General features: G+C 35.6%; 1 protein-coding gene across 1 annotated transcript in view; it reads left to right on the forward strand.

The window, feature by feature from the left end:
- The first annotated feature begins 2,761 nt into the window (after positions 1 to 2,761).
- Positions 2,762 to 16,932, forward strand: part of LOC148956014 (uncharacterized) — a 62,390-nt gene continuing 48,219 nt past the window's right edge. Inside the window, exons 1-2 of the mRNA XM_089088957.1 lie at positions 2,762 to 2,798; positions 12,324 to 12,419. Of these exons, the coding sequence (XP_088945083.1) occupies positions 12,353 to 12,419 (67 nt within the window). The 5' untranslated portion in view covers positions 2,762 to 2,798; positions 12,324 to 12,352. The remainder of the gene's footprint in view (positions 2,799 to 12,323; positions 12,420 to 16,932) is intronic.

Here is a 16,932-nt window from a genome sequence, read left to right on the forward strand (position 1 = left end):
CAGTATATGTTTATTAAACTGACAATGCACATTCATTTGTATTTTTTCAGTAAAGTGCAAATTATGTATTGGCCTTGGGAAGGCATAGCGGTTTTGAGCCCAACTTATGTTAATTTCTGCTCGTTTTGAGTTTGAATCGGTTATTTATTGTAATTTCTGTTCGTTTTGGGTTTCATTTATTTATCAATGCTGATTTGTGGTAGTTTCACGCTTGGCAGATTATTTGATTTTAATTTTGCTAATTTTTTTGTTTAATGGAGTTCTTTACTTTTCTTTGAAAAACTTATTTTGTAGAAAAAGTTTTTTTTAATTAATTTTTGTTCCTTTTGTTTTGACATAGTCTTTTAAGGGAAAAAGAAAATAATAAATTAAATCTTTTCGTTTTTTTAAGAATTTATAGTTTGGCCTACTATTTGTATGCTGGAAAAAAAATTCCAGCAATTTTTAACAACATAGACCCTTTTAAAAATCTGGACTCAAATAGTAGTGTTTAATTTAGTTTCATACCTCCTCTAGTTGATCTGAAATGGAAAAGTTGATAACATTCGCAAAAAAATTTGTTTACTTTATTTGATAGCTTGGATACACTTACGCTATTTTGATTTAGTCAAATTTTAAGAGCAGAAGAAGCGCCGAAAGTTTGAACATAATACCCTCAGTTGTTCTTTTGATACTGCTGAGATGCCTCATTGGGAATTAGCATTAACACAGTGCATTTTTATTTAATATTAAACCAACATTTACTTTTAAACATAAAGGCAAATTGAAGGTTGGGCGTGGGAGGGGGATTAGTTTCCCTTCAATCACTTTAGACTATTAAGAAGGACATCAGCCCTTTCTATTTTCAATCGAATGAGCTCTTTTCGAAGTTTCTACGACAACTCCTTGGATACGAAGTGTCCTGGTCTAAACAACAACAACAACAAAAAAATTATACATTATACCCACATCGATCTCTACTATAAAAATCTCAAGCCTTCCAAGCACTTGCGATTATTAAAAAGGGCACTAGGCTTTTCGATTTCCAGTCAAATGATCCCTTTTTGAGTTTCTAAGACAACGCTTTCTATAAACACCTTATATGCCCCCAGGGTATAAATTACAACCCTTATCCTAAGGGCTGTGAGGGTGGTGGTCCTCCTCAAAGACCTAATTTCTAGAACTTTAAACTACGTTAAACAAAATGGCTTTCTCAAAATTTTGATTGGATGTGTTTCGGAAAATGGTGGGCGTGGAAGGGGTGTTAGTTGCCTTCCAATCATTTACAAGCCACTCCAATCTCTAATTGAATGAGCCCTTTCGAAGTTTCTACAACAACTTCTTCGATATGAAGTGCCCTGGTCTAAAAGAAAAATTAATAAATAATACATTGTGTCAACATCGTTCTTATATACCCCCAGGGCATAACTTAAAACCCTTGCCCTAAGGGTTGTGGGGGAGTAACCTCCTCAAAAAACAAATTTTCTCTCTGGAAATCAGTTACTCTGAACAAAATGGCTATCTTAAAATTTTGATTGGATGTGTTTGGGGAAATATTGGACGTAGAAGGGGTGTTAGCTGCCTTCCAATCACTTTCGACTATTAAAAGGGGCACTAGCTATTCCAATTTCCAATCGAATGAGCCCTTTTCGAAGTTCCAACGACAACTCCTTCGATACGAATTGCCCTGGTACGAAAAAAAAAAAAAATAAATACTACATTGTACCGACATTGTTCTTTACTTAGACAGCTCGATTGCGCTGCCTATGATAACATCCTGAATTGCCTAATGCTCTTTTACCTACCTCTTTTCATTCGAAAAATTAGAAAGAAAAATGAACAGAATTTTAAAGTAGAAGGTAGAATTTTTGTTTCAAGAGAAATTTAATCTTCTCCGTCCTAGGAATCGATATACATGGCGAGCAGTATTTATCTTTAAGAAACAGATTAGCCTGGATGACGGTTGAAGCCCGGATGTCGATACCTATAACCAAAAAAGAGAGGAAAAAAACGGCAGTGTATTTGTGACGCCCCCGCCGACAGACTCAGCGGCGGCGTCCGCGCCCTGATGGACGGTTGGGGCGCGCCACTAGTTTGTTTACGGCGCTGCGCCGCCGACTTTTCGGCGCGGCTTCGGGGTCTAGTTATATTGCATCAAATTGCACCTCATATATTACGTTTTTGAACGAACAAAGTATTTGCTTTTAAAGAGGAATTGTTGCTCCCTGGCAATTGTCTAGCGTAGTGTATTTTTAAAAGAAAGAATTATCAGCTAAACGACCAAAACTTCAATTAAACAGCAAGTGCCTTTAGGAATTACGTAAATAGCTGTTTCTATTTGAATTACATGAATTTAATATTTAGGAATTTGAGTGTTCGTAATGTTTCTTAATATGGGAACCCTTTTTTTGGAGGGGGAAGCCACAATTAAGATACCCCCGGAATTGTGGGAGATGAAGCCCCGGTTTCAATTTTTCACCTGTTCTAGGTTCCCATCGTCGTTACTTTTGGACACGCTTTAATGGAAGGGTTAGGAGAAATACCTCTTTCTTAATCCCTGTATTCATTGATAGATGAAATAGACCAAACTCAGTCCTTTTGCTCTTTGGATGAAGACATCAAATGAAAAGGGCTAAAACTCCTCTGAAATTTTATGGTAATCTAAAAATTCATGTTTTTCTAGGTTTATCCATAGCCATCATAATTTTAATGCTACCTACTAAAACTAAAAGCGCAATCTATTATCTTAAAACTTCATTGATCATTTTCATCAGTTTAGAAGAAAAGACAAACGCGATTGTGTTTACAAAATAAAATCGGTACTAAAATTTTCACTATTATCCGTTTCAATCCAGAAGCTTTAAGCAAATCATGCTGCTAAGTTTACTTTAAACGGATGTAACTAACATCAGGCTAGGATTATACTGGATGTATTCTTTATCGACCCCAATCAACTCAATGTTGGAAGTGAAATTTATTTTGGACACCATTTTTTTCTTGAGCTTGGACATCTCAGCAAAACTTACTCTTTTTTATTTATTAACTACTAGCCTGTTATGTTCTAGTCTGATGTTACATGAGGCAGCAATGCACTTGTGTACATCTCCCAGGTTATCTTTTTTTTTGTTGTTATTTAGTCTGTTACAAATGTTCTAGCCTAGGCTAAGTTTGAAAGACCAAACCTTAACCAAGCATTAGGTAACAATCAAAATCATCAGACTCAGAAAAGGAAGCCAATATTAAAATTAAACTATGTTAGTACTAAGATAGTTTTAATTTCCCTCTTCATATCCTAGCCTACATCTACATTTCTTACAATGCATCCAAGATCCCTATTGGTCTCAGACATTGTGGAAAAATTCTACTTTAGCTACTTTTGGCTATCTTGGAAAGGGGTTAGGTTAGAAAAATGAAACTTTCAGGGATGGGTCTACAGGCTAAAGTATATCATGGGAAGGTATTTAAAGCACCTACCTCCACTCCTCCCTGTAGAGGGTCATGACCTTTGATTACCTTTAAAAAACTGTGTTATATAAGTGAAACCTTGCAAAACAAGGTTTGCAAGGTTTCTGTTTAAATTCTGTTTAAATGAAGTACAACAAAATTGTTTTCAGCTTCACAACTTTGCTCAATCCTAATTTATAAGGTTTTGAAGGTATACAAATACATTTCCTAAATTTTGAAAAAAAAAACATTGATATGGCTTAAAATTCTAGGCCATTCTAATAACAGGAATTGCATTTTCAGAACTAAAGCCAGAGAAGAAGAAACTGATAACTGAAAATTAAGGTAAAATGTTGTTTTGTCAACATTTCAATAGGTAATAGACTTGTCATGTAGGCAAATTTCAGGATCCATTAGAGGGAGAAGGAGTGGAGATAAGTTTCAAATAAAGTGAATATAACATTTGATGACTTTTTTAGGCTGATTATGAATATAACAATCATTTCTATTGGAAATGAATTTAAGCCCCCCCTATATATGCCAATTCAGGGTATATATTTCTACATTAGGGGGGGGGGGTGGGGGCAAAGTTTATTTCTGTAGTAAATGGGAGGTAAGTTTAAACTTTACCCCCCCCCCCCCCATGTAGAAATATATACCCTGAATTGGCATATATAGGGGGGGGCTAAAATTTGTTCCTGATAGAAATGATTGCTATATTTGTAATCAGCATAAAAAAAGGCATCAAATGGCATATTCACTTTATTCCTAACTCAATAATATGATTTGGTAAATATTGACTGCCTGTAGGCCCATCCCTGAAAGTTTTATTTTCCTAACCTAACCCCTTTCCAAGATAGCCAAAAGTAGCTAAAGTAGAATTTTACCATAAACTCAGGTACTAGTGCAAAGTTAGGCCTCCTCCAAAGGAGACTTTAAAATTCTGCTTAGAACTTTTAAGAAATCCTCCAAAAGTACTTAGTTTTTGTTATTACTACCCCTTTCTATACCAGTGTGTAAATCTAAAGCAAAAAATTCATTGTTTTATTTTTCTCCTTTGGTTTTGTATACATTCTGAGGCTGTATCTTAGAACCATCAGTAGGGTAGTAGGGCTGGGTATATGTTCAAAAATGCTAATATAGGCTAATAATTATAAATATAAGCTATAAATATGCACTAAATTTTCCATCATTTTGGCAAACTGTTAAATTAATTTAAATTCTAACATACAGGGAATCAACTGAATATAGGCTATAGCCTATAATCCAGGGTATATACACATTAGGAAGAGAATGTATATAATACCTTTAGATTCAGGATAAAACTCTTCTGAAGGTATGTCTATTTCTTAGCTATTAATAGTGAGTTAATCAGGAAATTTGGTTGAACAGGTTGTTAATTAAGTGAATGGTTAATCACAAAATAATGGAAATTTGTTAATAGTTATCACCCTGACAATGCATATCTCCTGTCTGCTAATATTCCCCTATAGATCCCTAATAATAGGATTGGTTCAGTATTCCCACTCTTCATAAGGAAACATTATAAAATTCTCAAAACTGCTTAATTCTAAAAATACAAAAAAAATAATTCTAAAATACTTACACACATATCATTCATTAATGCAGGCCACTAAACTTTACCCCCCCCCCCTTAATAAACAAATAGGGTAAGACCAGAATTACTTGGCTAGTGCCTTGTCTAGAACAGATTTGAAGATTAAAACATATAAAAAGTATCCTTTACTTAGACAACAGGCCTCTTATCTTAAAAAGATATCCAGGTTAAAAAGTATCTTTCCTATACTTAGATAACAGGCTCCTAAGCTTGGACACACTAGGTTTAGATAGTTGGTGTTAGTGTTGTTCTAACTGAAGTACTATGTCCAAGATTGGGTAGCATTTTCTAAAATGAGACTCAAGCTTTAAATATGTGTCCAAGATAATGCTTATCTGTTGACTATTACTGTTTTAGAAATTGTGAGTATTCTATATGGTTATAATGTTTAAGCTAATCACATACTTAAAGAAAAGTTTTTACAAATTTAATGATGAAAATATCCACTTCCTTTTGGGGAATAATACAGATTCTTTGGCAACTTAAGGTAACTAACTGGTGAAGTTGTGTTTATATGTCCAACTACTTACCCTTCTCAGATAGTTTCTAATCTTTGACAAGTATGGTGATTAAAATGTATGCTTCACAAAGTATGGACAGTAGGTTTCTTATCTTGCATATGGTGTTGATAATTTTAGTGAGTTAGGATTGGTTGATAGTTAGGACTATTCTTGTTAGGATTGACTGACTACAATTTAAGGAAAACTTTGTTTTTTAACATTTGACTTTTGACCAAGTTACCCCACTCAGCCTGGCCTATTTAAATATAACTTCTGCCTCACAACACTTGTCTTTTACCCACCAGCTGTCTGAGATTTACATACTCTGTTATAACTATAAGATTTTGGTCCAAGATCAGACCAAGAATAGGATTAAGCTTGCAATGTATCAAAAAATATTCATCACTGTTTATGGAAGAAAAAGAAGGCTAAGATATTCAAGCTAATAACCTTCTTGTTTAGACAATTTAGATATATTCAATATATCTAATACAGATTTACAGTGATTTTAGATACAGATTTTTACAGTGATTTTACTTTCAGTGGCAATTATCTGTCTAACTTCTTAGATAACCCAAATTATACTTGAGAAAAGACTTGACCTGTGGAAAATTCATTGAGTATAGACCTATATAATCTGGGATATATATCAAATAGTTTGTGGTAACAAACTGTAAATAAGGAGTGACTCCGCTCAGTAGTAGCCAAAACTTCGAAAAATTGAATTTTGATACCAATAGATGCATCAAAACGATTGAGTTTGTATGCTTATTTTAAATATACATATTTCATTAAGTTTAGTCTTAACCATCAAAAGTTACAAGCCTTAAACAATTTGCCTTACTTTCAAAAAAAGGGGAAAAACTCCTTCAAATTCATAGAATCTTAATGAAAATCACACCATCAGATATAGCATGTCAGATAACCAAACTGTAGTTTTCCAGGTCCTATCTACCAAAATGTGGAATTTTATATTTTTTGCCAGAAGAAAGATTATGGATGCATGTTTGTTTTTTCCTTTTTTTTTGTTCACAGATGCATGGATTTGTTTTTTTTTTGTTTGTTTTTTCCCCCAGGGGTGATTGTATCAACCCAGTGGTCCTAGAATGTCATGGGAGGGTTCATTTGAACAGAAATTAAAAGTTCTAGTGCCTTCTTTAAGTGACCAAAAAGATAAGAGGGCATCTAGGCCCCCCTCTCCTGCTCATTTTCCCCCCAAAGTCATCAGATCAAAATTTTGTGATAGCCATTTTGTTCACCATAGTAAAAAAATCTATTAACTATATCTCTGAGGACAACTTCATCCCCCACAGGCCCATGAGCATGCTGAAGGGGGGCAGCTACCGAGGGGCTAATAACTGACCATTGCAGGTGTCCCTTCCTTTGTGCCTCCAGCACACCTGAAACAGCATGTTCCTGGAAGCAAAGGAACAAAGTTTTATCTTTGGCTTATGGAAAGCATACAGCACGTTTTTTATGATGGCAAACTTTCTCCTCTTGAGAGGTTATCTTTACTTGGTTGTGTTGTTGACTGCGTTCAACATTGGAGGTCCTGGGTCCTAAAAAGTGGACATAATGCTTTGAACAAGAATTTTATTTCCTAGTGCTTCTCATTTGTCGATTCAAACGGCTTGGGCTCAAATGTCTTTTCAAACTCTCCAACATGAACAGCCAACCATGTGAAGACCAGGGTTACTGTGACTCCAGCCTGTATATCATGCATTCAGCAGGACCCGTTTCTATGGAAATCAGCACCAACATTGTCTTTGGCTTTGACTCAGACATCTTCACAAAGCTGAATTCATTTATCCAGAAAAAAGGGTTCCACTTTTTTGATGTCTTGTCAGCATTGCAATCATCATGTTAAAAATGGCACCTAAACCCAAAACTGACCTCAAGACCATAACCATCACCATGTTCTGTGTGTCAACAGAAGGAAGTTTGTTTAACATTTTTCAGAGGTAGTTGTGATTTTTTTCCCCTCCCCTCCTCCTCTCCACTTGGTGATATTTTAATACAAAAACATATAAATATTACAACTTTATACATTATCATATCACCTAAACTTTAAAAAAAAAAAAAATTATTAAATACCAGTCAATGTCTTAGTGGACATGAAGGCACACTACCATTTAAATTTTTTCTTGCCAAATATCTATTGCTCCCCCCATTCCAGGGTGTCCTTCCCCCTCTAGGAGACGCTTTTCCGGTGGCATTTTTACTTCAATTTCTTAAAATTCATATTCTTCAATTTTCACTAATACAAATTCGAATTTTAAAGGTGGTCTTCCAAAAGGCTTACTCTTACAACTTTAAAATTTTTTAACACAAAAAGAACTATTTGCTCTCCCATAGACTGGGCGTCCTCTGTCCACAAGAAACCCATTCTTGCAGTGACACCTTTTTTCCTTCTTTTTTCAGCCCTTTTTGTGACCAACCTTAATCAACAAAAAAAAACAAAATACAACCAACCCATCAACAAAAAAACAAACAAAAATAACCTTAATACTGATGTGCATGAGGGCACAGAACTGAACAGAATCTTGAACCATTTCTCCTACGGACGAGGAGACCACCCACGGCAGGGCTGGTCCTTCCAGCTCAAGTGCGTGTGCCCCTCGTCCCCCATTCGCTTGAGTTCTTGATATAATTTTATGAGTCTTGAATGCATTCCAGGATCTAGGGCGGCAGAAGCAATGAATACCATCAGAAAACTTGTTATGCTCAGTAGAAGACTTAGTGTTTATACTTGTGCTAACCAAGCTTAGTTTGATTTACTGAAGCTCATTTGTCCAATTTCTTAGGGTTGTCATTTGAGCTGTGATTATTGAGATGATTACTGAAACATACCAATAAATATCTGAGAAACTAGTTATTTTTTTAATTGGTTGCTTTAGTTAGTGCTTTTTACTAATAACTCGGTAGTAACAGTTTTTCTGACTGTTGCTTTACAGTTTGCTCTTCAAATACCCAAAGGCCTGGGTTTAATACCAAGAAAGTTGGATTCTAAGTACATTCGGGAAAAAGGAATCTGTGTTTCTTCCAGATTCTTTCGTGTCAAAGCAGCAGATTCCTTTTTTTTAGTACAATTAAGAATCCGAGATCCAAGGGTGCGTCTTGGCACAGCCACTAAACAGAAAAGCAGGTGTGATAAAAAGGAAAGGGACGTGTGAAGACGTGATAAAAGGCAACTTTTACCCCTGGCCAAGCCATATTGAATAGGGCTGCGAAGCGTAACGTCAATTCTTGGGTGGGAAATTCAAATAACGATGAAACGTGGATGCGTAGACATGTTTTTTCGGAACTTTGGTGAATTGTTTTGGCCTAAAAATATTTGTCGTAGATCCTACTAATCCACTAGATCGTTTTCACGTCGAAATAATACTAGGAATATTGACAATCAGTTGTTAGTTACAACTAGAAACCACTTTTCACGGTACTTTGAATTTTGCACATTGCTTTTTACGTCATCACCGCGCAGCCCTATGTTGTATAACTTAAAAACCGTGTTCCGGGATTTTTTTTGAAATTTCGGGATTTTTTTTTTGAAGAAAAATCGGAATTTTATTTTTGAGCTGGTGGCAACGCTGCATGTGAAATAGGAAAGTGACACCATCAGTGCCATCGTAGGGTTACCTAGTTTTTGCTTGTATATCAACAACTTGCAATCCTCTGTTCTTCTTCTTTAGGTACATATCAGTTGTTTTCAGTCTTGGGGGTTCTTTTCCTTGCCAAATAAACCTGTAAATGATTTTTTCCAAGTTTTAAAAGATTGCTTTTGAAGGTGCTGAAATATTCAACAGATACCAAATAACAGGCAAGCTGTATATATTTACATATTGCGCCCTTTGGAATATGCCTCCGGAGGTGTGCCTCTTGCCTCCGGGTGTCCCTCGAAATGCCCAGTTGTTAACCCCTCGGCGGCTGCCCCCCCCCCCCCAGAACTTCAAATTTACACTAGACATTGGCTGAAAATGCAGTTGAAAAAAGATAGATGGCTAAAAAACAGTAGATGGTTGAAAAAAGGTAGAGGGCTAAAAAGCAGTTGATAAAAAGATAGATGGTTGAAAAAGCTGGAAATAAATTGCTGGAATGACAGAATAAAAGTCAAACAACAAGCAATTGTCTATAATGTCTTGGAAAGATTTAGCTTTAATGAAAGAAGATTGATTAATGCTGAATCTTATTGATGATTCATGAATTTTGGTGATTGCTTATTAATAAAGATTTCAGAATATGGCTTCAGCCCCCCACCCTTCATCAAAGAATTGGCTGCCCCCCCCCCCTAGAGAAGAAGCCATGTATGCACAGGCCCAGGGTAAGGACTGCTGTTGTGAACTTTGCCCATTGTTTGCATATGGTATTGGTTATTAGAAAGTTTACAGACGTTTTTAGGGGGATTTTTTATGGGGGGAGGCTGGGGGAGGGGGTTATGTAGGAAGAGTTTTTCATAGGGAAAAGAATTTTCCATGCCAGTTTTCCCAGCATTATTTAAAAAATGATGAGAAATTAAATAAAAAACAAGTTTCTTCAGCTGGAAGTAAGGGGCAATGTTAAAAATTATTATGTATATGATGGGTTTGTCCCCTTGTCAATACCTTGCTCTTTATGCTAAAGTATTTTTAGTACTTTCAAAGAGCTATGTACTCTAATTAAACAGCCTTTGTGATTCAGGGGCCATACTTAAAGAATTGGAAAAAAATTAAACTTTAGCATAAGAGTGAGGTATTGACAAGGGGGCAAACCCCCTCATATACATAATAATTTCTGTTAGTTTTAAGTTTTAATGTTGTTCCTTACTTTCATTTGGAAAAACTTGCTTTTTTACTTAATTTGTTCAAAAAAGATGGGGTTAGAGTTTAGTGGTCTACATTAAGGGATGTCAAAATATTCCTATTATGTTTCCTTATTTCCTTCCCTTTTTTATTTAATTTTATTTCATGGCATTCATAGGTAATTTTGAAGACCTTGCCTATGATTTAATAAATCCTTAATAGGATTTATCCCTATTTGAATTTTTATTATTTTCTTGGTATTCTCCTATATATTTTGGTGGAAAAGGTAAAAAAAAGTGCTTCAAATTTTGTGGTTCTTTTTCATTAATCAGAATCACTTTAATACCTCGACGTTAATTTAAACAGAGGATTTTGTAACAAGAAGATAGAAATAATGTTTTATTATTGTAAAATGTTTTACAATTGACATATTTCAACCTCGGATTGTAAAATGCTTCTATTTTGGTGCCCCTGGTACTTTAATTGACCGTTCACAATTGGAAACACCTGACCAGAAAATAGTATGAAAAACCTGATTGGCACAAATTAGTTCTAGAGTAGTTTTAGTATTAGCAAAATCTCATTGTGAAGGGGTCTTTAAACTAAAATCATGCTCAGAGAACTGAATAAATAATAAAATGTTGATCCAATGTAAGGTCGATTTCAAATTACCAGTATTCATGTATAATATGGTGTAAGAATGGGATAATGCCAAGTTCCGACACCAGGGCCGTGACTTGCTGTGCGGGACCGCGGTTTCGGTTCGTTTTCACCATTATCATTCTTGGCTACTACTGGTGTCTTTTTTGCTCTTGAAATGTAGGATTGGATGGATTGATACACAACAGACTCGGTCGAGGCCTTTGGCCTCGACCTCGTTTGTTCATGGGATATGGGAAGGTGGGTATTTAGTTGGAAGGGGGACTACTATTTCAAATAGAGTGTGATATTTGAAGTGTAGGAGGTAGATTAAATGAAATAAGTTGCCATCTCTGAATTAGGTTCAATTTGTGATTCTTTTTACTTTATCCCCAAAATATCTTTCTAAACTTTTGGTTACTATGGGTCATAGTCAAGGCCGTATCCAGGGGGGGTAGAGGGTTTGAACTAGGCTATGGGGTTTAACCCCCCCCTCCCCCGAAATGTTTGTCCGACTCGTAAAAAACGTAACAAAAATGAATATAAACAAATTTTTCGTGTGTTTTCTAAGTTTTTTTTGTTAACCCCCCCCACCCCAGGAAAAAATCCTGGATACGGCCCTGGTCGTATTTCCCTATTTGCTAGGTTGCAGCTATCAATGCTGAGATTTTTGTGGCCCATTGTCCGTAATCCTTCCTGTTCTCAAGATTCGACAGCCCTTTCTTCCTTCTAGTTCAAACTCTGGATTTGTATTGGGATTAGTTAATGGTTTTAATTTCTCAGTGAAAATGTTTGTAGCATAGCTTCGTCAGAAGACCTTAGGGATTCTGCAGTAACACATTCAACCTTTGTATCAGTAATTTTCACTTCTGAATCCAATGCACACTCAACCACAATTCTTCTAACGGTTGTTTTGATGTCTTTTTAAATCCGAGGTTTTAATATACTTCAAAAGTTACCCTGTGTTCTTTTCTGTCTGAACTGCTCCTTGGAAAGTGCCGCCGGGGTAGTCTGCATCTCCTAGTTACGTCACTGGCTTTGCTGAAATTTGTTGTAGCCTAAAAATCAATTTATATGAACAAAAACTGCTTGGATAATGATGACTGGAAAGACACGTGTCTAGACATGCAAGTCTTACTAAATCCATATCTGAAAGCCACTTAAAGGATTTTGTCAAAATCATATGTGTCTGAACTTGGTATATAAAATAATTTAAACTGCTTAAATTCAACAGTTGCCCTTAATTATTTAAAACGCATACTTAATTCTTCACATTTGAATGAAATAAATGCATTATTTATCTTTGAACTTGATTGTGTTCAATTTTGAGACAGACATTCTTCAGTTTTGAACTGTTCTTCTTTCTAGAAATCTGATTGATTTTTCAAAATGAAATTATGAAGGGTCACCCTAGACAAAGAAATCAAGAAGGATATAATGCACCCATTATGGATAATCAAATAGGTGAGTGATACTCTTATGTTCATTCCTCCTCAAAAGTCTTGTGTCGTAATTTTACAGTTTGTTGGGCTGTAGGTGGTAAATTTACGAAGTATCCCCCTTCCCTTAGTGTGAAGTAGTTTGAAACAGATGTGTAGTGTCGCAATTTCCCGAAAATGTAGGCGCCAGGGATTTTTTCCGATGTTACTTATAAAAGAGTAATGTTAAAATGGAACGGCATAGTAGACATATCTAAAACAGAGGAGCGGTGGATTTCCTGATTAGAGAAATCATGGATTAGCCTGATTAGAGAATCATGGACTAGTTGAACGTTTTTCCTCTTGCCGATAAGAATAGTGAAGCAATTAGCGGATCTTACTTCTGAAATAATGTCATTCCCAAGCCTGTATCCAGGGGGGAGGTATCGGGTTTGACCCCCCCCTGTTATTTATGTCTGATTCGTAAAAAAGGCACACAATTCGTGTAATCAAATTTTGATGCGTTTTGTAAAGTTTATTCTGTACCCCCCCCCCCCCTTCTCATTTCCAATGAGAAGGTATTTTTATTGACCTACCCCATCCCAGTCCCAAGAAAGGCCACTAAAGAATGAAGTAGCATTAAAGAATAAATTGCAGTGATGAATACAGACATAAAAATACCGTAGTGAGATAAGAAATACATGTGCAAGTTATCTCTGTTTACACTAGTATACCACAGTCACTTGAAGGCTTAAATTGAGTTGGTGATGGCTTACTCGATTACCTAATTCTTATCGTTGTAATGGTTTTAACTTTTACGGGTTAGTCCTTCGTTACTGAAACGGCAGAGAGTAATGCCCAGGCCAAAGTCTAGTTATACTTGATGATTTTGATTCCATACACCCGAATGTAGATACTATCGATCGATCCTTGTATTAGAAGTGTGAAATGGGCAAAAATTATGTCTTGCTTATTGCGACCATTTAATTGGTTGAAATTGTAGTTGTCGGTCAGGTTAGGATGAATATGATAATAATAATAATCAGTTATCAGAGCGAAGATTTAGGGCGTAATTTTCTGAATTAAGGAACAAAGAAGCTTAGAATAACAATTTCCCTATCTATATAAATCTAGAAGTGTGAAATGGGCAAAAATTATGTCTTGCTTATTGCGACCATTTAATTGGTTGAAATTGTAGTTGTCGGTCAGGTTAGGATGAAGGTAATAATAATAATCAGTTATCAGAGCGAAGATTTAGGGCGTAATTTTCTGAATTAAGGAACAAAGAAGCTTAGAATAACAATTTCCCTATCTATATAAATCTAGCAAAAGGTGCAAAAACATAGTATTTTAAAGTTTTTTTTGTAATTTTGTCAAGTCAAGAAAAGACAGAAAAATAGTTGATACCAAGTTATGATCAGAGGCGCAGCTGAGGTTTCAAGCGCCTACGGACAACATTGGTTTTTACCCTATCCTCTACAGATAGGATAATAACCGGAAGTTTCCAATGTATAGTGATTGACCAAATGGTTTCTTACTCCTGGAACCGTATTTAAACTTTATCTATTTTTTTTTGGGTACGGGGTGGGGGATTTAAAGGTAGCTAGGTTAGGTTATGTATTTAATGTATGCTATGCTTACATTATGCCAGTGCAGAAAAAATAACCAATGCCATTTAGTGCTTGGCGTTGTTTAGTGTGGTAATAAGGCGAATTTAGTGCAATTGACGAAATTACTATAGTAATGAGAGTCTGATCTCAAATTCTGTATTCTTACAAAATTAAATTTTGTAAGTTTTGTACCCCCCCCCCCGAAATTTTTTTTTGACTCGTAAAAATGTAACAAAAATGGATATAAACAAATTTTGTGCGCGTTTTTGGAGATTTTTTGTTTACCCAGCCCCCCCCCCCGCCCCCGATTTTTTTTTTTTTAGCAAAACCCTGTCCGAAAAAAAAAATACTGGGTACGGACATGGGTATCGCATTCTGTATTCAAATGATTAACGGAGCTTGTTATTTATAGCGATTTTTATTTAGCTATGAGCATTAATGGAGTTTTTAGGGAGGTTCAGACATGGGGAGTACTTTTGTCCAATGCGTGGGAGGAAGAAGATTGAATATTTCACAGTTCTTGAAACGATTTCACTGCCCTACCATGTTCTGTTTTTGATAGAATACATTGTTTTTTAAAGACGCTATTCATAATTCATATGCAAGAATAAATTAAAATTCCCTGAAGACTCATTGATAATCTGATTTATTTATGATGTTTTAATTAATTTAAAATCATACTTTGTAATTAATAAGGTCAAAGCTGTCACAGTCATGATAATTTTATACTTATCCTGAATTTCACTACACCTTCTCAGCATAAGCAAGAAGAAGGCAAAAATCTTGAGTTTTTCTGTCTTCAAGCAAAGAATAATGCTCATAAATTAAGTTTGAATTAACCATGTTATTTTTATTTTGTACCTGTATATATTCCTGATAACATATTGTTTTGTTATCGGATTTATAAGGCTGATGTTTCAGAAACTTTCAAGGAAATTAAAACATGTTTTTTTAGTTACAAGTAGCTGTTTTTGAACTCCTTTAAAAAAGGCTAAGTTAATTCTATGACTATAGTTACCGAAATATCACACACTGAACTTGCCTATGCAACCACGTGAAAATAAGAGAAAGAACAACTTGATTAATCTATTTACCACGACTTTCTACTGCAATAAAAGCAAGTATATCAAGGTCCATCCATACATGAGGGCTGATTCACGAAAATGTATGGGGGGGGGGGCAAGGATCTTTTATTTTTTAAGTGAAGATACAATATATTTTTTAAACCTAGTAAATGACGATTAAAATATATATATATATATATATAAATACCAAACTAAGTCGTTTTTCAAAATTTAGGGGGGAGTGGATTCAAGTTTCCTGTTCATTTACGCTCCTGTATCCGTCTCCTTAAGATTTTGGACTTTTTTGTGCAATTTGAATCCATCCTGCCTGCGGAGGGGAAGAGTTGACAACTGTCATTGTCCAACCTTGCACTGTTAAAATCAGCCTTAAAAGAAATCAACGCCAAAAAAATTAAGCATACTTAAGTATATGGTTAGGCTTAGGGAATAGGGAGGCTGTCGAGTCTGTGTTGAAACAGAGATGTGAAACCTACATCAAAGTAAAGGCATTCAAAGAAAATTTGCAGTGTTTTAGGAAAGGATGACCATATTGAAGAAAGTAAGCTCCACCAAATTCAGCATACTTGTTAATTCTAGAGAAGGTTTCAAGCCCCCTCTATACAAAAATACTTAATTTTTTTTTTTGACGAGGACGGTCACGGCTGTGTTTTATTTTAGGATGATCCTATCGAATCAAAAAGAGCTTATTTGATCCGAAATTGAAAGTTCCAGTAAAGTTGTCATATCTGAGGACAAGATTTTTTCGAAGGAGCTCTTTCAAAATATAATTTTTTGAATTGTGGAATTCGTTTTTGGGTTTTGGTGTCAATCTCTACCATTAATCTTATCTTACAAAATGTCTTTTTGGCCCTGATGGGACCAAGGTCACATGATTCTTTTGCACGGGGATGGGTCCTCAAATCCCTTTTAAAACTGCATTTTTATGCCCACATTGTCATAACTTTCCCTATGGTGTGCTTCGGATAAATTTAGAGGCTAGGTGATTCAGAGGCCGTGACCTCCATTCATTTAGAGGTAACTGTTTGGAATAAGTGTCCAATATGGACAGTAGCGGTTTTAGGCCTCACAATCTGGAGGGGGGAGTGGACAAGGTATACCAAAGCCTATAAAATAAAAGAAATTTAATGTCAGATCTCAAAAAAGCTGGGGAGGGGCAGGTGTTCCTCCTACGCACGCCTAAAACTGTGACTGAATATGGATGGTGATGGGGGTGATAGCTACCCTCCTATTTTAGGAATGGTAGTTTTTATATGTCAATGCATTGTAATAAAAAGTTGAACGTCAGTGTAAAGAAAGAGAAACGGCACCCTCCCTCTTACTTTAGAAAATGTATTTAATTTTAAAGGCAAATGCATTGAAATGAGGACCTTTTCTTGAATTATTGTTAAAGAAAAATTAAACTCCAATGTAAAGAGTGTCCTCATGTTTGGATAACCTTGAATATGGTACTTAGAACAAATAGAAACTAAACACTAAAGTAGTTCTTTTGAAGTATGGGAAGTTACATACTAAATATTTGAAAGGGTTCCCACCCCACTTCAACCTCCAACTCTTTTCGTTAACCCCTCCCCCATTTTTAAAAATGAATGTCCTTTTCAACAAGTTACGTAATGTATAAGCGTTATATGTTTTGGTTCAAGGTTTTGAAAGACAATCGATAAATAAAACAGTTACAATTACCGACTGGTTATATATAGTTGAACGGCAATATGCCTTAACCCCTGAGATAGCTCACTGCATTGCCATGCTCTGCCTGGCAATAAAAGTTTGGGACTATGTTCCAGCTGACGTAATATTAGTGGAGGGGATTGCTAAATGTTCCTGCAAAAAAGACCAAGCAACTGAAATGTTGGTTGAACGATGC

This window comes from Artemia sp. Qi Xiang Cuo, chromosome 1 (genome assembly GCF_049724085.1).
Source record: "Artemia sp. Qi Xiang Cuo chromosome 1, ASM4972408v1, whole genome shotgun sequence".
Taxonomy (NCBI): domain Eukaryota; kingdom Metazoa; phylum Arthropoda; class Branchiopoda; order Anostraca; family Artemiidae; genus Artemia; species Artemia sp. Qi Xiang Cuo.